General features: G+C 36.2%; 1 protein-coding gene across 1 annotated transcript in view; it reads right to left on the bottom strand.

The window, feature by feature from the left end:
* Positions 1-14,474, bottom strand: part of LOC127975009 (ER membrane protein complex subunit 2-like) — a 29,862-nt gene extending 15,388 nt beyond the window's left edge. The window contains exons 1-5 of the mRNA XM_052578717.1: positions 14,362-14,474; positions 13,140-13,253; positions 9,773-9,837; positions 7,154-7,239; positions 5,669-5,726 (exon numbers count right to left, since the gene is read on the bottom strand). Of these exons, the coding sequence (XP_052434677.1) occupies positions 5,669-5,726; positions 7,154-7,239; positions 9,773-9,837; positions 13,140-13,253; positions 14,362-14,401 (363 nt within the window). The 5' untranslated portion in view covers positions 14,402-14,474. The remainder of the gene's footprint in view (positions 1-5,668; positions 5,727-7,153; positions 7,240-9,772; positions 9,838-13,139; positions 13,254-14,361) is intronic.
* Positions 14,475-20,296: the final 5,822 nt, after the last annotated feature.

Here is a 20,296-nt window from a genome sequence, read left to right as displayed (position 1 = left end):
AGCTACAACCTCAAGCTGTTTGGATTATTGTACGCATTCTGTATTGCTATATAACTTTACCCACCAAAAGTATTCAAAGAAACTCTGGAATGGAATCAAATGGCAATTCCAAATAGTTTAAGCTACCAAATTTGATTGTTAATGTTCAGTTTCTACCAATGAACGATTTCTTTGTATTCAGTACTGAACAAGACGGAAGGCTGTTTGCGACCGCAGGTTATTTACTCGGCCCTCATATCTGTCTTTCGTTTCCTCTTAGCGCACTTGGCACCGACGGAAACATACGGAGGCTGGTAGACCAGAGAGTCTTACGAAACTTTATTAAACAATGAGCTATTCCAAACCATTTCAGTCTCTTTATTCCTTCCCACCCCTCTCACTTCTCTTTCGACATGATCTGGGAAAGGCCAGCATCTCATTTTCATTCTCTTTGCGATTCTTTCTTCTTAAGCATTTCTGAGTGGCTCTCACCGTGAAGGACCTGGCTGCTTCTATCAACCCCTGGCTCTGCTTTCAGACTGCTGTTGAGAGCCCACCTCCAGGGATTTCAAATGCAAACGTCATTCCCACAGGGTGAAGAGGAGTTGACTCTCAGCGCTGCGGTGTACCGACACGACCTGACTTCAAAATCATCCTCAAATAAGAGAATTACCTGCTAGTGGTTTCAGAAAAAATTACCAGTCGAAGCCGATAAGTTCTTTCTAACAGTGTTTAAAAGGATTAGAATAACTCAAAAAAGGTGGTTGTGTTTTCATAATAAAAACTAAATGTAAAAATGTCCAAATTGAATGAGAACATACAAATCTTCTGATGTAATGCTAAAAGGAAAGACAATAATTTTGTCATCATTTACTCACACTCATGCCACATATTTTAAAGAATGTTCCAAAGGTACTTGTCTTCACAAATGCAACTCATAAAGAAGGTAAAGCAACAAAAGACCCCACTGTGTTTCACTATTAAGAAAAAAATTCTTCTTTTTGTGTTGCACAGAAAAATCAAACAGTTTTCTAAGAACTGTTTGAAAAAAAATATATAGTTGGACCAAAATGTAGTGTCAGTTCAGAAGAATCTGTTTGACCTTTACAAACTCCATCTTGTTCTGCACTGTAATTGCCCGTAATTCTAGGGGTCAACCTCAGGAGGATTCTCATTGACCTCAATTGCTTTCACAAGCACAGCCATGTTTATCCTGCTGAATTACAGGCAGAGTGAAAGTGCTGAAATTCAGTGAATGCAGTAAGCCTGAAATGTCAATCAGTGTTAAAATAAATAGCTTGTTAACATTACATTTAAGTGTTTAGCAATGGGCAATGTTTTAAGTGAGTAAAGGTAGACCACTTCAAAGATATATGATGGAAAGAATGAACAGTAGACTGATAGAATGAGTGATAGATGGAAGACACAACAGATGTATAGATGGAAAGAATGACAAATAGACAAAAACAGACGGATGAATGGGTAGGTAGGCTGACAGGGAGAGAGAGAGAGAGATAGATAGAGAGAGAGATAGATAGACAGACTGACAGAAGCCAGGAAGAACTTCTCCAAATCATTGCTGTAGGTATTGGACCATAATGAGCGATGGAAGGGCTAGGAGTTCGAACATTCTTTGGACACCGCCATGGCAGAGAAACCTTGAACAATTTTTGTTGATTCAACAATTTTGGTTAATGGGTACCACATCTATTCCACAGCCTATAATTACAACAGTTCAGTTTCCAATCTCAGCTCTGCATGCTAGGATGCCTCACAAGTCCTCACAGTAGTCGCCAATTTTCCGCCATTTTCTTGGATCGTGCCCTCATCCCATTCCACTGAACATGTTAAAAAACACAGCATTTAGATAAGCCTCGCATTTACAGACAGGTGACCTAGATGATGTCATCCCTCCCATACCACAACCTCTTGTCACCCCGCCTGGGATTGGATTGTGGGAAAATATAGTCTAGCTGCCACTGCACAACAACTCTTCCATGGTTTTCTTCCATTCTCTTCCTCAAAATGCATTGGATGGCGACTTGCGTTTGGACATCAGGAAACAGGCAAATCTCTTTCAGGGCCATCAGTAAAACCTGGGCTGAACCTAATTGTGTCAGGGTGGTTCACATGGTTCTCGCCTACACCATTTCCACAAGTGGGTGAATCCTACCAAGCCTTCCATGTCCTGTCAATGTGCATTCTGCATGAAGATAAGACATGGGATTTTTCTGTTTTTCACTCAGAAACGTGGCTACACCGATGGCCTGTTCTGGTCTTTTGACATAGAGAGCAACTTAATGATAAGTCCTGAAAGAGTAAAATCCTGCAGCATGACATTTCACAGAGCGATCGAGCAAATCTTTAAGAATCTGTCAGCCCATTTCACTTCATCTCCCAGACTTCCTGGTTCAAAAAAATGATGGCTGTCTGAGGGATCATTCACAAATGCACATTTCCTTTTAGGAGATGATGGTTGCAGCCGGTTTCTGTGAGAGACTGATGAGGTAATGAGACGTGGTTGGACAGTATTTTCCAGCGATTTTTTCTGCTGAACTGTGTGTAAAAGGACCATTTCATTATATTGATGATGACAATTCAAATTTGGGTTAAAATGACAGTTCATAAATAAAAACCCAGTTTAACAATTTTGAGTTAAGTTTACCCAGTAGATTTCACCTGCAGGTAATGGGATATCATATTTCACCTCATGGTTTTTATTACTACGGAATACAAAGTTCATGTAAAACGCAAGACTTTGATGGGGACATTTGCAAAAATCACATAATTGCCACATTCTTTTCCAAAGCGTGTTTGGCTTGGATAACACTAGGACACTGGGAAACATATTTCCCTGAGGGGAAATTTGTTTCATATCTTTTGAATGTTAACAGAGGGGCAAAGCGATATGATTACAAGATTGTGAAGAATAATGTAACCGCACTGGTTTGATGATATCCATTTTGCACTGATCTTCTCAACTTCCCATTTACACGCCGTTAAATGTGCTTGCAATTTAACCTTGATCATGGGAATAGGGAGAGTGCCTCGGTTGAAATACACAAAAAACAAACAGTGCAGGCCTCTCGTTTTCAGAGGGAGAAAGATGGATGGGAGCAGTTTGGTCCAACAGTAACAGATAGTTAAATAAATATCAATGGTAACAATATAACAAATGCAGGGACGAGAGGACGGGGGACAGGAGGTTTTTTTTGCACCCACAAGATGAAGACAGTGATCGCTTGAAGCAATGGCTTAAAATGAAAACCCCAAAATGAAAATTTTGTCATTATTTATTAACTTGCTCCAAACCCACTTGACTTTTTTTTTTTTTTTTTTTTTTTATATCCTGGCCACATTTAACAGAACAGAGTGAATACTGAGGCTGTCAAGTTCCCAAATGATAAAAACCATCAAAAAGTGACACTAAAGTAAAAAAAATAAAAAGGTCATAAAAGTAGTTCTTGCTAAACCTTGGCAGGTTTTTTTTATGAAAGTAGCAGCAATATCTGCTGTGTGAAATTAATTATTTTTCTAGTCAGATCTGATCAATAAATCATTGATTTAGTTTAGAATACCAGTCTGAATAAGTTTACGAATCTGACTGATCTGGTTCTTGAATTCAACTCCCTTATTCAATGATTCAGTCAAAATGGTTACCAGTCCAATGTAGGAGATGATTATCAGCGAATTACACTTTAAAGCTGTCATATGACTCATTTAAATATATGATTCAAAAAGAAAGTGTAATAATCAAATGGATTTTTATTATATTTTATCCTGTTTGTACATACTTTCTGAAACTTAACAACTCCCCATTCACAATAACTGCTTGCAAAAGAGTGACATTACTAAAAACGTATCATAGAAGAATAAAATTAATTATGGTTTGGCACAATATGAGAGAGAGCAAATTATTTCAGACTCTTTATTATGGGTGAACTTTCCCTTTAAGGCCGAAAACATGCAGAAAGAGAATATCAGTGGGAAAGGGGTCCCTCCAGAGTGCACATGAGGGTTTATTGACTTTGCCAGCAAAGCCCCCATGTGTTCAAAACAAATGGACGATGAGGTGTGGAATCCGTGCACGATGTCCCAAGAACAAAAGTATCTGCTTCATCGTTCACTTTGCCAGCTGAGAGAAAATGTTTAAAACATCCAAGCAAGTCCATGTGTAAAGACAGCGCAAAAAAAATGTGTTTTGTGTCTACAGGGATGGGCCAAAACAAATAAGGTTATGAAAACACTTTAAAACATTTATTTTCCTGCATCGCTGCACAGCCCTTATGTAAGAATGAAGGGCAGGTACAATATGTTTTGAGGTGATGGTGGAAAAATATTAGAAAAACATGGAGCATACTTGGATACTGTAAACCACTCCACTGAATCTCAATAAATATTAAGTGAATAAAAAAACAGGCTTCATGCGTTACGCCAAGACAAGACAAATCAATAGCTAATGGTACATTTGGGCTTTTAATACCTAAGTCATCTTTAAATAATAAATAATGACTGAACCACATACTTTAAAGGGAGAGTTCGCCCAAAAATAAAATACACTACCGTTCAAAAGTCTGGAGTCAGTAAGATTGTTTTTTTTTAAGCTATATATTTATTCACAAAAGAAGCATTCAATGGTTCAAAAGTGACAGTAAATACATTTGTAATGTTGCAGCAGATTTCTATTTCAAATAGGGGTTAATTCACAAAATTTTTCCTGTCATCTCACTGACAAAATCTGTCCCAGTTCAACCTGAAATTCACCTAACTGCTGTTCTTTTGAACGTTCTATTGACAGAAATCTGGGGGAAAAAAAGTATTATACTTTTCACAAAAATATTAAGCAGCAAACATGTTTTCAATATTTAGAAGTTTGTTTCCTTGAGCACAAAATCCGAATATTAGAATGATTTCTTAAGGATCATGTGATACTGAAGACTAGCGTTGGCTGCTGAAAATTCAGCTTTGTCATTCCTTTGCCAGGAATAAACTACATTGTGAAATACTGATATTAATATTTCAACTATTTCACAATATTACTATTTATTCTATATTGTTTTTATCAAATTTTTGAGCATTGGTATGTTTTGAATCGTAGTGTAACTTTGTGTGAAAAACAGACCAAAATGTAATTTGTTATTCACTGATCCTCACTTCTAGTGGATCACTGAGTGATTGAATTGAACTCAAGAACCGAATGAGCCAATTTGTGGATGAAACAAGAACGGTTTCGTGAACTAGACCAACTCAATTCACTTAAACTTCAAAAACTATTTGATTTGTGAAGAAACGAAACCTTACGCTTTTAGAATGACATATGGGTGATTAAATGAAGACCGGATTTTCATTTCTGGATGAACTATTCCTTTAGGTTATCCAAAGGTTACAGGTATATAAAAAAAAAAAAAAACAAGGAAAAAAATCAGCACCCCTGGGACCCCTGAGTCTTCGGAAAACAATAAATCCTCATCTTCAAAAGGCAAGGCATTTATTTTTGCTGAGGTTGCCCCGGCCGTGTTTAATACAACTGAAGTCCATAAATCAATGGTCTTTGTTACCCCACACACTTGTGTGTACTGTGTTTGTGTTTGTGTGTTTTTAGCAGCTAAGGTCACTGAGGGGAGAAAGCATTTAACACATATGGCTGAATTGAGAAAAAAAAAAAAAAAAAAACCTTTTTTTTGCTTACCGTATTAGTCGGGTCATCTTGTAGTATTGAGTCATACAGCTTATTGGCATCCTCATACCTTCAACAGAGATCATGTTTAAGGACAATCAACAAGAACACCGGTCATGTGAAATTAAGTGGTAGGGCTATCACATAAAGTTCACAGTAAACAACTTTTTGTATACAGAGTGGCTTATTTCTATGGTGACCAAGCTTACTTATCCAAGTGGCAGAAATAAACAGCCATTATTGTACCTCCTCAAATAGCCACTGTTGTGCAAGGTTTACTAGCTCTACAAAGAGTGTACAGTAATGCACAAACGTGATTGCCTGCACTTTGATTTACCTCTAAACAAATCAGCCTGCACTTCCACCACAAATCAGGCATCGTTTCGAAGCGCATTTCACTTAAAAAGCATTCCGAGGAGAGACATCTATGAGTTACAGATGCAAAAAAATAAATAAATACACCCGACGGGCCCTTCAACCTGAACTGAGGGTTGGAGAGCACAGAGTGTTTGAAAAGATGTTATGAATTACGATTCTGATCTCACACAGTGTTTTCTGAAGAATAGGAGGACAATGCCACAAGAACTTCACTTGTCATGTCGGATGAAAGATGAAATCGAGCTTGTTTTTTTACATTTTTTTTTTTTTTTTTTACAAGGGACAACCTGCAAAGCTAATGCTGGTGCAGCCAAGGCAGTCGGTCTTATGATCAAAACCTGTTTCAGCCCACAACCAACAACAGAAGCAGCTCTGGTTTTTATTATCATTGAGCTCCAACGCCACTTCTCTTTTCACATCCACATTAGAGCTCAATCATTCTCTGGCACATCTCACATGGCACCAGCCGCTTTGACTTACTCTATTTATGTAGGATTCAACCATGTGGGTGTGGAGGGGAGAGTTTCATTTAAGCTGAGCGTCTGATGGCAATTAGACCCAAATTTGCAGTTTATTTAATCTGACCGTGCAGGCGCAATCACTCACAATTACAGAACAGCCTCTGGCACAACAGATAAACACGGCGATAAAGATACGGTGCGCAGACCGAAACAACTGAAATCCTGCTGAAACTCTATACGTTAACATTAATTTACGAGCTTTTTAATTGTTTGCGCAAACATAGAGACAGGGCTAATTTCTCTTTGAGAGAAAACGCAGAGCATAGGTACTATGTTTACAGGTCAGGCCGGCTTTGTTTTCCCAACCAGGGAGACAAAAACAGAAAATCGGGGGGAAGCATAGAGGGACTCCTAGAATAATAGCGGGAAAGACCACTTCCGTTTTCAGAATTCCTGGCTCAGGCAAAAGAGCCGCAGGACTACCAAGGGCTAAAGCGCTCTCTCTCGCTTTTCCACTTAGCAGAAGGAACGGTGGCTTGCAAAATAAACAGCCTCCCTTCCCACGCATCCTGCCACTTACGTCCCAGAACCTCCCATCACCCTCTCTTGTAGCTAATCCAAGGCCGTGGTGTTAAGACGGAGCTGCGGTGTGTCTTACCTCTCCAGAGCCTCCAGCCGCATCCCTGCTAATCGCTTCACTCTGTGGCTGTCTGGAAACTGCCTCTTCAGCTCCTGTAGGCAACTCTACGCAAAACACAACAACAACAGTACTGGGGTTGACCAAGCGAACATGCAACTTTTCCAGTCTTCTTCCACTGGTCTGTTAAAGTCCTGTTGTAAATTCTTGATATTGGTTAAGCTGGTGTTAATAATATATTTAGAAATTTACACTACTGTTTAAAAGTTATGCTGTTAAACGTTTTTTAAATAAATTTCTTATGCTCAACAAGGAAGAATTTATTTCATTTAAAAAGATACTTTACAGTTTACTGTGAAATATTACAAATACACATATACATATACATATATGTGTATATGTATATATATATATATATATATATATATATATATATATATATATATATATATATATATATATATATATATATATAATAGATTTTAAAATGCAATAGTCTCATGATCAGAATTCATTCTAATATGCTGATTTGGTGCTGTAGAAACATTCCTTATAATATCAGTGTTTATGGGGTCATATGATGCTTTTTTTAAAGACCTTAATTTTCTGTATTTGGATTAACAGAATATGCTGACATGCTTTAATGTTCAAAAAACAAATTATTTTTCTAATACTGTACAATATTGTAGGTCCTCTATGCCCAGCCTCTCTCAAACTCACAGTTTTCAACAAAGTCCCTCATTCCGACAAGCGCAGTCTGCTCTGATTGGCCAGCTGACCCAGTGCATTGTGACTAGCTGAACACTGCAAGCACTCATCGGAAATGTAACGACCCCTTTCCATAATCACAAGCTTCATCTTTCAAAATAAATGTAGACACTTAATAATGTCCTTAGTTCTACCATCAGTTCAAGCCCAAAAGGGGAACAAATGTAAGTAATCTTAAAGATTCCTTAATTCATCTTCTTTCGGAAGGCCAAATAAAGTGCTTTTGCTTTCATATAGATAGATATGCATCTCCCTGACATGGCTGCTTCAACACTAACTGTGGTTACTGAAACCACGCCTTCTTTCTTTGCATGAACATTTGGGCAGCATTACGCAAATATTTCCACATAGTGACATAGACATGCGGGGGCGTGTTTGAATGAGCCGTTTTAGGAGGGTGTGGCAGAGTCTTAAATTTTATGAAGAATATCTCTTTGGATTTGAGACTTTAGTCTACGCAACTTTACAGATCTTCTTCATGCACCAAGAGCTTGTAGCACTCTAAAGAGTAAGGAGAAACTACAAATCGCATCATATGGCCCTTTTAAAAACAGTTGTGTTGCCTAACATTTTTGAGGAAACTGTTTTTCTTAAAACTTCTTTGATAAATAGAATGTTCCAATTAACAGCATTTTTAACAGTAGTGTTAATTATTTATATAGAATCTGGTTTCATTCTTCGTTTTAGACTAGAACAGAGAGAAATTAATAGTTTATTTTATGAACAAATAATTTAAAGATTAGTGATTCAGGGAAAAAAAAACATTATGATTTAAATTAAAAGGATGCAAAAATAACTGAAAAAATATGTACATTTTTAATTTTAAAAGGTTAAACAAAGAATTACATTTTGTAAAAAATCTACGCACTTTATAGGGCTAACATAAAAAATACTGAAACATTAAACATATGTCATAATTGTTTGCCCAAAGAAATAATTCATGTATTCTTTGCACCACAGTTTGAGTGACTATGCAAAGCCTGCTGGATTACAGAGCACTTGAAAATTATACTACAACTCTCAAGGGTGATGAAATGTGGCTTCTTACAATTTTTTTTTTTTCATCCACAGCATTTAAAAACTTTATAGATCTACTCTAAAAAGTGTGATGTGACTAGTTTGACAAGACAATGTTACAGCTAAGGTTTCTGCTGACCATAAAATGAAACAGGAACTTTCCTGCCCACGGGTGCCATGATAAACAGGTCGGCCATACAGCTGTGAGGGAAGACGTGAAAAATTGCAAGTGACGTGGGTGAGAATTCAGAGCACTGCACAGCGGGATCCCACAATTCCACACTGGATACTATAAAAAGCAAAAGCAGGATGCTACTTTTACCAGTTCTTTCCCACTGAGATGAACAGGCCCCTGTTTTTTCACACACTCATGACTTGGTAAGGAATGGTTACTGTCAAATCCAATGTTTCCCTGGTTAAGATGGAAAGTTTGCTCTGTGGCTTAGCCCGGCTGACCAATCATGCTCACTGACGGTTTTTCCCGCTGTTTTCCTAGCCACTGGTAAAAACCTCTGAAACGGACTACTGTAAGTGTCTCAAGTCAACAAGGAGGATCCGGAACATCCCTGATTTTAATCTTAATCCATTTGTTTTTTTTTTGTTTTTTTTTGTTCAGCTGGCGAAATGTCTTATTAAAAAATAACTTTCAGTACACAAAAGCACCATAAAACAGTTTTGAAAATTAAACGATCTAGGACATTTATACAGAGCTTACCATTGTAAAGTCTGTAATTCTATCTCTCACAGATTTTTTTTATTTTTAGATTTTTTTTTTTTTATCCACATTCAACATGGCATCTAACCTGAAAGTCTATAGACGAGAGAGAGCGAGAAAGTTACTTAAAGAAAACTCACCCAGGCCAGATCGTCACGACTGCAGTCCAGTGCCGCAATCATCACCTGCTCGTAAATTATCCAAACTGAACACAGGAGACAAACATAAAATGACACCATATTAGGAAGTCCATTTGTCATCATGGTAGCAAAGATGACAAATGAACATTGAGGCCATGTGAACTCCTTTCGAGCAAACTGTGACATTTCTTCTCTGTATCATTAGAAAAGACAATCTTTAACATCTATCAGCGATATAGTTTGTCTTCGTAATCTCCGGGTGTGGGCGAGCTGGCAGGTTTCATGGAAACGCTCAGGAAATTCACGCCACACCGCCAAACAAAACTAAGACGCCGAATTTTGACAAGAAAACCTCAGCGGATTCATCAGTTTTAAGTATCGGTTCAGTCAAACACCGCAAAGGGTGAGAGAATTTCACCCTCTATTCGTCATGACATGCGTTATGTGCTGAAGTTGCGCAGCTATCGTCGTCTCGGCCCTAGAAATGCGTCGTTACTTTGACAGATTACAGGAATTTTAAATTCCTACTATTAAATGCTTAAGTAATTTCCAAGATGGCAACGTTTAATGTTCAACAGGCAACCGTAACAAAGTGAGTGGCTTTAGCTGCTCTATTTTCAATAAAGAAAACTGATTAGGGGGCTTGGCTAATGGATCCAATTAATGAAATTAATGCTCCATGACAGACAAGTGTGTTTGGACAAGCATGCCCGAGTCTATCGGCTGAACGATTTCAAACGTGCTAATTGAGAAAGAACAATAAAATCCCACTGAACAAGAAAAAAACTGATATGCCAAAACAAACAAACGCCTGGAGTTTTTTTGAGCTGTTTTTATGATTCCAAGTCTTGCTTTGATAATTACCATCTTGTTTCACAGCCAATTTCAGAGCTGGTTTCAATAAAAAACAAGCTGTGTAAAGTATTTACCCTGCTCTTTAAAGGACGGTATGAATCATAATCACAACAATATAAAATAAAAAATATTAAGTTTCTGTAAAGGACTACACCAGTATGGATTTATGGACTATATATACACTTTACTATGCATCAGTAAAATACAACCCATCACACAGCAACTGCTCTGTGTCTGTGTAAAGGTGCAATTTGTGTGAAAAGTAGAAGAAGAGGAATTCCCCTGATCTTTGCTTCATTTTTTCCATAATCAGATAACAGATCTAGAAATTCGAAAAATATTTCTATAGCCATGAAAACAGTCATAATTTCTTTTGTTTGCTAGTATGAGCGCGTCTTGCAGTAAATTCCTTATTGAGAGCTGTTTGGCAACTTACAGCTTGGATCTTTCATTGTTGTTTGCTAAGATTCCTCAAACAGTAGTGTTGTTCTCTTACGAAACAGCCAAAGCTATTTAATAATAGTTATTTGAGATTACATGTGGTTTTAAAATAACAATATAAACGAAGGGGAAAAAAGGCCTAAATTCGATTTGTGTAGAAAAAGATCCCAATTTCTCCAATTGGTAAACCAAAATTGTCAACTACAGGAGTGAGTTTTAGAGCCAGTTTGAAGGATTGGATCACCTCTGAGATAATGATTTTAGCTGAAGAGAGTTTTGGCTTTAGTGGCTATGTTTGACAACACGATTGCAGAGACTTCATCTGCTTGTCTGGCTCACAAACCCATAACTGACCAAAGCAAATAAATATTAAGCCATCTGAAATGTTTCTGCTGTTTCCACTATAACCTCATTTCAGTGTCAAGAGAAAAGCTGAAAAGTCTTTTTGTTATCGGATCTTTTAAGACTAGGGAAAGAAAAAAAAGAATTGGTGCTCTTTTCCACCTTCTGCAATAGTCATATTCAAGCGGTCAGACACTCGACAAACAATACTTTTGTTAGAGAGAAAAATAAGCCATTATTCCATTAATGGATCCAAATTTTTCAGCCAAAAAAAAAAAAAGTTTAATGTTGAAATTTTGAATAAATGATTATTTTGAAAAGTCTTGCCTGAAGAAAAGAAGAAGAAATAAAAGGTTAATAGCTTCCACCACTGAAACTGTATTGCCCAGACTGTTCCACAGAGTGCAAAACCTATACTATTCTCGTATTGAAGTTTATCTGTATATATTTCTGTTTAACCAAATTTTTTTACTTTTTAGTAGTAGTACTTTAAAGAGTGAATTTAGAAACAACTGTTCAGAGAGTGTTTTATCTCACATTTTAAAAGTAAACCCTTTCCGAGAAGTTCTTTAAATCACAGCCATCAAACCACTGCTTTTGTAACAAACTCAACGCCTTTAATAAATTTCAAGACAATTACTGTCAGACTTCAGGGCCCGTATTCAAGTAAAATCTTGTTGAGAGTTGCTCTTAGTAACAAAATTCTAAGAAAAATCATAGAAATGTGGGTGTTTCCTCTTAAAACTAAAGAAAAGATCCTAATAAAGAAAAAGAAATTCAGAAAGCATCTTAACCCTTAAAAGAGGTCTTAAGGTCCAACATTGTTAGGAGTGTGGACGAGGACTTATAAGAAGCTTAAGAGTTTCTTTAGCAGTGGAGAAAATGGATGAATCATGAAGAGGGAGAAGAAAAGTGTTGCACACAATGCATGACAGTGAGTTAACAAGACGCTACACATTAATTTGTGCAGGGATCATGTCTGTGATCTTATTAGAAACATACTAACATCTCCGATACCACGCAAAAATGCCATAGCACCAGAAAACGAAGTAAATCACTACATTAACATATTTGGCAACTACGCAGCAGTGATAAATTGGGTCTGTCACAACCTTCTATAAGTAAAGTGATCACACAAACAATTACAGCACTTTCAGAACCTTATTTTGTCACTGTTGATTTCCTATAAAATATGTTAAGTATGACAGCATGGTAAATAAAAAAATAATAATATACATATATAATGTGTGTGTGTGTGTTTGTGTGTGTGTGTGAGAGAGAGAGGGAGAGAGAGAGAGATTACTGTACAACAGGAAAAATTACACCTGTAAGTGAAGGCTTGATAGTTTACTCCTAAAAGCACTCAGAGTTGCTTTCAGATTGGTCCTGAATCACTTTTAAGCTAAGGATCCTAGTTAGAAAAATAGGAGCTCTCTGAGATAATTCTTAGAATATAACCTCAATGTTTTGCAAGGACTATAATTGTTCCACACAATGAAATGTTATAGTTATTCAGCCTATTTATTTGTTAAATATCTGTCAGTTCTTCTACTGAAGGAATGCGCTTATATGTGCATTAGAAATGCATCTGATCATTGCCTGGCAGCCATCACCCTAAACCGGACCGAATTATAAAAGCCATTAAGTTTTTTAATAAACTGAGGCTAAAGGTTATTTGTGTTTTAAGACTTCTTATAACTTTGGTTTTGTTTACTGTAAATGTACTTACTGTCATCTCCCAGTTTAGATGCATGCTCATTAATCAGCTCTTCACCGACATCCACAATCTGCTCACTGTTCCTGTAATTCTCTTCTCTCCACTTACGGAGTTTGTCACGCATCTCTGAAATGCAATAAAGAAACACATTAGTCTTTGGCTGAAACTATATCACCAATTTATTTTCATCATCAATTATTAATTGTGTATATAACGTACTTTCTATATTCATCTCCCTCATTGGTTTTAGTATCTTTAGTGATCCATTAGATGGACATGTTTTCTGACTATACTTAAATTAATCAAAACAGTCTAGAGAAAATACAACATCCTGATGATGACAGTATTTTCTAAAAATATTTAAAACAAAAATACTACAAACTGATAAAAGATAAAAAAAAAAACTTTTTTTATATATATTTACAAAAAAAAAAAAAATCACATCCAGTGAGTTTACAAATGATTTTATGCTTAGTTAACTTTTCCCTCATTACACATAAGATAGAAAGTAAGAAAAGCAATAAGTAAAAAGTAATGTCACAATGTCATAGTATTTATATATAAAAAAAAAACATTTTGCTAGCACTCCAGCACAATTTGAGAAACGAAGTTGTGACTAAAGAGTAAGTCATGCATCATTATATAATATATCATTGATGAGTTCGTCTAAATTAATCATTGACGGTTATTATAAAACCCCATTACACTGAATTAAGATGTCAGATTTATGGCAACAAAACAGTTTCATCATAAAAACAACGGGAAATGATGATCATCTCAAGTGAACTGAATCATTCTTTATTGTCTGATTGATAGGTGAACAACATGATATCCAGGTGCATCAATATCACATCTGAAATGATCTTTGCAAATCCTCAAATCCACCATAAACAGACCAGAGAGTCATAATGATAAGATTTACATTAATAATTCGCTTACGTTTCAACGTTACAATTTAGATAAATCACTAAGTAATTAAATACACACTGAACCTTTACATCTTATATGAACATAAAATTATATTTTCTAGAATACAGGTTTTGCTACTAAGCTGTGCCTTCTTAAGCTAACTGGCTACCAAAGATAGCATTTTGTTTTCAAAGAAAAGTACAAAAGAATAGGACACATAGTTCGAAAATCTGTACAAAATGAATAACTCGGGTATCAATAGTATTGTTATAGAAAGATACTTGGTATCTTGATAACCGCTGTTAACGAAAACAAAGTAATTTACCTTCCCAGCTGACATCGTAGAGCTCCGAAACAGACGACATGTTTTCCTAGTTCCGCCCCTTGTGAGCTGATTGGTGGATGACAGTGATGTCGTCAAATAACGCTGTCAGAAGGGTCAATGAAGGGAAAAGGCAAAATCTAACCTTTTTTTTTTTTTTTTTTTTAAACAATATCCAAAAAAAGGATTTTTTTTTTTTTTTTTAAGATCTGCATTCAAATATATAACATTTAGCCAAGATCACAAAGTAACTAAAGAGTAATTGAAACGTTTTAAGATGATGGATCACTTCAATATCTATGTACATACATACACTAATAAACAATTAAATAAATACAACTCAAAATATGGGGGAATCAGTGATGTAAGTCAAACATCAGTAGCAATTAAATAATTTCATAATATCATTATCCTATTTAATTATTAATAATAAGAAAGGGTAAAAAACAATAACAATTCATAATGTTTTGGTTTTAGCAAATAAATAATGTGGATTCAGTAGCCTAATAAAAGACACTTTATACTGAATTCATAAGGTTTAGTCTGTTTAGTTATCATTGAAAGTGTTCATACTGTAGCATTTCTAAAGGTTATTGTGGTTTTATATGCTGTGTCTATTTTCTCTCTATGTGCTCAATTGGTCTCTAAGGAATTGTGGATCTGGCTCAGCGTGTGATTTACTCTGCTGTGTCTACCACACAGTGCACTCACCAAGTGGACTCAGCACATGCTTGTTTATAGTAGCACAACCTAAACTTTATGTCATTTGTGGCTGCTTGTACACTGTTTAACCAAGGTTTGTTTTCTAAAGGACACTGCTGGCGTAGTGGTGTAAAAAGAGCACCTAGAAAATGCCATCCTCTGTACTAAACTAGTGCGGTTCATTGTGCTCTGACTCTGGTGACTTGTGGATTCGTAATTTCCAGGTCTCCTGGCAGTCACTTGATATGTGGATAAGGCTTTTTGCTGGAAAGCTACAACAACCGCATAAAAACAAGCCAGTGCTAGCTGTCCGGCAGTGCTGGGAAATAACTAAAAGGCAATACACTATACTGTTCAAAGGGGGTAAGTTAGTTAATACTTTTAGTATTCATTTATTCAGACAATTCATTTTCAATTCACAAAAACGATTTACCATTTCAAATCCATATATTTAATGTTGTGTTTTTGTCATATTTAGTATATATTTACCAGGTTTTCAGGTTTGACACTGTCATCCTAATTGAGGTTGTTAATTCATTCAGAACCTCTCGTTGTTTTTGAATGAGCAAAAACACCTTTGTCTGACAGGGCCATGTGTTAAAGTCACGTTGTAATGCAAATACCAACAGATCTTTCTTCCAAATTAAGGCATACAATCAAGTGAAACAGATTATCATAAAAAAAAAAAAAAAAAAAAAAAAAAATAGGTTTCTTGGTTCAATCCATTGTTCACTCCAAAAGGGTGCTTTTATATGATGCAATAGAAGAACACGCAGGTTGCCAGATTGACGAAACTAACAGAAACGAGTGCACTTGATAATGAATGAAATGATATATGCTGTCTTTTCCATCAGCTGGCAACCTGGGGTGCCAAAATACAATTGTGCATTACAAATTTGTAACAATTGTACATCAGTGGGCGGATTTCACAAACCAAAACATTCCGGTGTGGAATGCACAGTTTCAAAGGAGAAAAGCTTACTGCAGCATTGTTTTTCAGATAAACAAGTATGTTAACTTATCATGTTTCTGAAATATCTGCAAACATAATGCTTTAGTAGAGTCAAAATCTTACATACAGTACCTTTAAAGGTACTGAAACATGCACTGTGAACAGTGCTTTTTTTGACAAGTTAAAAGGGTGTTGGTTTACACTACCATTGAGAATTTTTTTAAAGATTTATTTTAGCCTTTTTTTGCCTTTATTATGATAGGACAAATCAGAGCTGACAGGAAGTGAAGTGGGAGAGAGACAGGGGATGGGATCAGGAAAGGTCCGCGGCGCCCGTAGCACAACAGCGTTCTATGTCAGCACGCTGCCCACAAGACTATTGGCGCTGACACCATTGAAAAATTTTAACCAAAGTATGTTATAGACTTTTCATGAAGACCCTAAAGAGTAATGGGCATCCATTGTCCCCTTTAGGGCCCACTGTTGACCTGCATGTAAGACCAGTTCACGTAGAAGATACTTCATGTTCACAGAGCCGACAAGCTCTTTAAAGGCATCAGATTCATTTACAATTGGGTCTACGGGAAGTGAGGAAAAAGGTAGCACATGCTTTGTGTTTACTTTGGAGCTCCGCTTTTGCCAGAAGTGTCACCATAAGGAGAGATCAATAGCAGCCATTTGAAAACCGAAATTGTGCTGCTTAACTACTGTGTACGTAGTTTTCCGTGCTTTTGCAGCACCACATGTGACATGAGGTAGACCTGTGTTTCCCCTTATATGCCTGCTTCCACAGAAAGAGGGCATTCACTGAAACACTCTGTTCAGGCATTTTATTTTGATTTCTGACAAAAGTAGTCAAGGCTACTGATCTCTGACACAAGCAGTTATAAAGACACAATTTGGAGCAATGGGTGAGGTGTTCTGTGGCTTTAAACAACCGCTGCGCTTTTCCAATCTTTTTTTCAAGCAATATCTCCCAATTACAGAAAATGAAGGCAGATGCCATTTACAACAGTATTTGCTTTGAAAGAAAATCTCAACCCCAGCCTGGCAGGATCGCTTTCAATCTTAGACAAATCATACACATGACTTCAGCTGTGTGCCTGCTTTGTTGTAATGGAGCTTCTTCCACGGCACCTTTGACCTCTAGACTTGATCGTTGTGGCAAATTGCAATTATTAAGTAACACATTTTCTCTCTCACTTTCTTTATTGGCTCCAGCACGCACGTACATACATTCATACAGAGACACTTACAAGTGTGTCACACACCTCTTTTTCCAGTGCCAAGAAAAATAGTCAACTCTAATGATCCTGTGACATAAAACCTGGTCTAAAAGTGTAATTGCTAATGGTAGAATGTCTGTCAACACATGCACAGGATTACATGCTGCTGGATTGAGTTTATGGATGTCATTCTTTCTCATTAAATTCAATTCAATCTGTGTCTCAATTAGCAATGGGTAGTTGTTACCTTGTAGAGTTATTTCTTCCCGATGTGGCTCCTAAAATGACATTCATTGATGTAACCGTTTGGTTGATTATGGTTGAATCATTTATTTTAAACATATTTGACTTTAATATAGTTAATTTAATAAATAGATTTTTTTTCTTTTACAATGTATAAAAAATGAGGCATTTGTAGAAGTCAAATGACACACTGTTACTTAAGTAACACACTTTTACCAAATTGCTTTAAGTTATCAATTTCATAAACGTTCTACACAAATTGAATGCCTTAATTTACATTTTTCAATCAGTTTAATAATACATGCTTCATCTCATGTTTTGGTGATCATTTTACATGGCAAGCAAAGTGCAGTTCTGAAACATAAATAACATCACATTACATTTTACAAGACAGCAAACACAGTCTTGGGACATAAAACATGACAAGGGTGACAATCGTCTGATTTTTCAGTACAATCATTATTATGACAATAGTACAATCAACTCAATGAATCAATGAATGAATGAATGAATGAATCAATCAATCAATCAATCAATCAAACAAAGAATCAATTAAACAATCAATAATTGAGTGGTTATATTATTTATATAAATTACTTTTATATACAGTTTGGGCTGATAATGATAATTATAATAACTGCTTATTTGATTTCTGAAAAGTCCGAAGTTGTTAGAAATGTTGTTAGAAATTTTAAATAATAACACATTACTTTGCATGTATTTTCTGAAATGAATACTTAAAATTTATTTAAATTAAATTAATACTTATACTTTCAATTTAATATTTATAGGTTTTTAGATATTAAACATTGCGTGTGACAAGCTAGAAGTATGTTAACATGAATATGCTTGTAATCTTGGTTCGTAATATCTCCCCAGAACTTAGCGACACATTTACTGGCGATGTGATTGGAAAAAAACAAAGGCCTGTTGAAAAGCTATTGCATTGTCTCTCTACACTCCAACATGTGCTCTAAAGCTGTAAAACCACAACCAAAGAGCACCTCATTTAAGCTGACAGCCTGGAAACCTTTTTCCTGTTGTGAAATACTTTTCATGCTCACGACACTGCACATTATTCGCCGTCCTCAATTGGAACTTGTTTCGTTTAGCAAAACACTTCCTGCGACCGAATGGGTCATGCCTCAGTTGTCCTCAATATGTGAGGGGCAATAGAGCATGACCCACAACTCACCCATGCACTGGCACTCCTTGGCCTCGGTTCGTAACATCTATAAAGATGTTTAGAGTCTTACCATGCATCTGCTCGGCTTAGCAAATTACAGCCACATCAGAAACGATACAGGACACCTACTGTAGCAACGCCAATACAAAGGAATGACTGTTGTCACCAGATCTGTAAACAGTAAGCACAATTACGAGAAACCGCTGGAAATACAGCTTGTTTTTATAGCGCGTCTGTAATTTCCTCAACTTTACTCTGGCGGTGAAGAGCAGCCGAAGCACAATGATTTCACAAGACCACTGCTTGATTCTCCACAGAAATAGGTCTTCCCAAAGCTTCAGTATCCAAAGTAGCGGTGGTCTGGCCCTTCTCTGCTATTGTTGCAATTGAAGACATCTATGTCCTCAGGGGGTCAGCAATCATTTGAGGTTTTTGTGCACTAGAAAAATGCAAACTTAGCACCATTTCATTTTCATTTTTAGCTACTTCATATTTGCCTCATCCTTGCTATTTACCCAGGCAGGAAAATGTGTAACCAAATTCATCCTCCTTTTCTTCCTTAAACCTTGCTTGTCTTTTTATTGCAGGTTTCTCACACAAAATTTTGCTACACGTGTTTAATATAGATTAATCAATATAGCTATCAATTTTTGCTCATTGAAAGTTTAATATATAAATAAACGAATAGCATTTTTGGTTTGGAGTGGATTAGACTTTTTAAACTGGTTTTGAAAGAAATCTCTTATGCTCACCAAGGCTCCATTTATTTCAGTAACCATGTGAAATACTGTTACTGCTTTCTACTTTAATATATTTTAAAATACTATGTATTCCTTTGATGGCAAAGCTGTATTTTCAGCTATTAATACCTAACTAATAATAACTAATAATCACGATTAATAATGCATGTAGATATATCAGAAAAATAGGTTATGTTTATATATTATAAAGTATGTGTGTGCATTTATATATACATAATAAATATACAAAGAACACTCATATATTATGCAAACAAAAACATAAAATATTTGTGCGATTAATCGCGATTAATCTTTTGACAGCGCTGATATATATATATATATATATATATATATATATATATATATATATATATATATATATATATATATATATATACAGTATAGATTAGTGGAGGTTTCTTTCAATCACAGTTTCACACAAACACTCAAATGCATTTGCACGTCCAGAAAAACATTATTGGACACTCCACTTTTCCATTAAATCATTAAAAAGTTTAAAATGTAGTCTTGACTTGAATTCTCAGAGCAAGCAATTGTGCTCTGGCTTACATGTGCGATGCAGATGTTGTCTCACTGCGCTCGGTGCAATGGGAAATTCTGTGTGAGTTTGCATTGTTTGCTCACCCCTTTGGCTCCTCAGATAACCCAAGTTCAATGGCATCAAATATGACAGTGCTGAAGTCAGCATCGGGCATGGGATAAGGGGCCTGGAATGGTAATTTATCACTAAACACGTCCAACGAGCGAGGTGATGCATATCTAAAAAACTGGGGGGGAGATCATTTGAATTCATATCACTGGTACTGAGGCCCTCGGCAAAGGTTTGACTTTGAGGTATCATGCATGGAGGTATTCATCTTTAGAGGCA

The sequence above is a fragment of the Carassius gibelio genome, chromosome B16, assembly GCF_023724105.1.
Source record: "Carassius gibelio isolate Cgi1373 ecotype wild population from Czech Republic chromosome B16, carGib1.2-hapl.c, whole genome shotgun sequence".
NCBI classification, from domain to species: Eukaryota; Metazoa; Chordata; class Actinopteri; order Cypriniformes; family Cyprinidae; genus Carassius; species Carassius gibelio.
The sequence above is the reverse complement of the archived record's forward strand: the minus strand, read 5'-3'. Positions and strand labels throughout refer to the sequence as shown.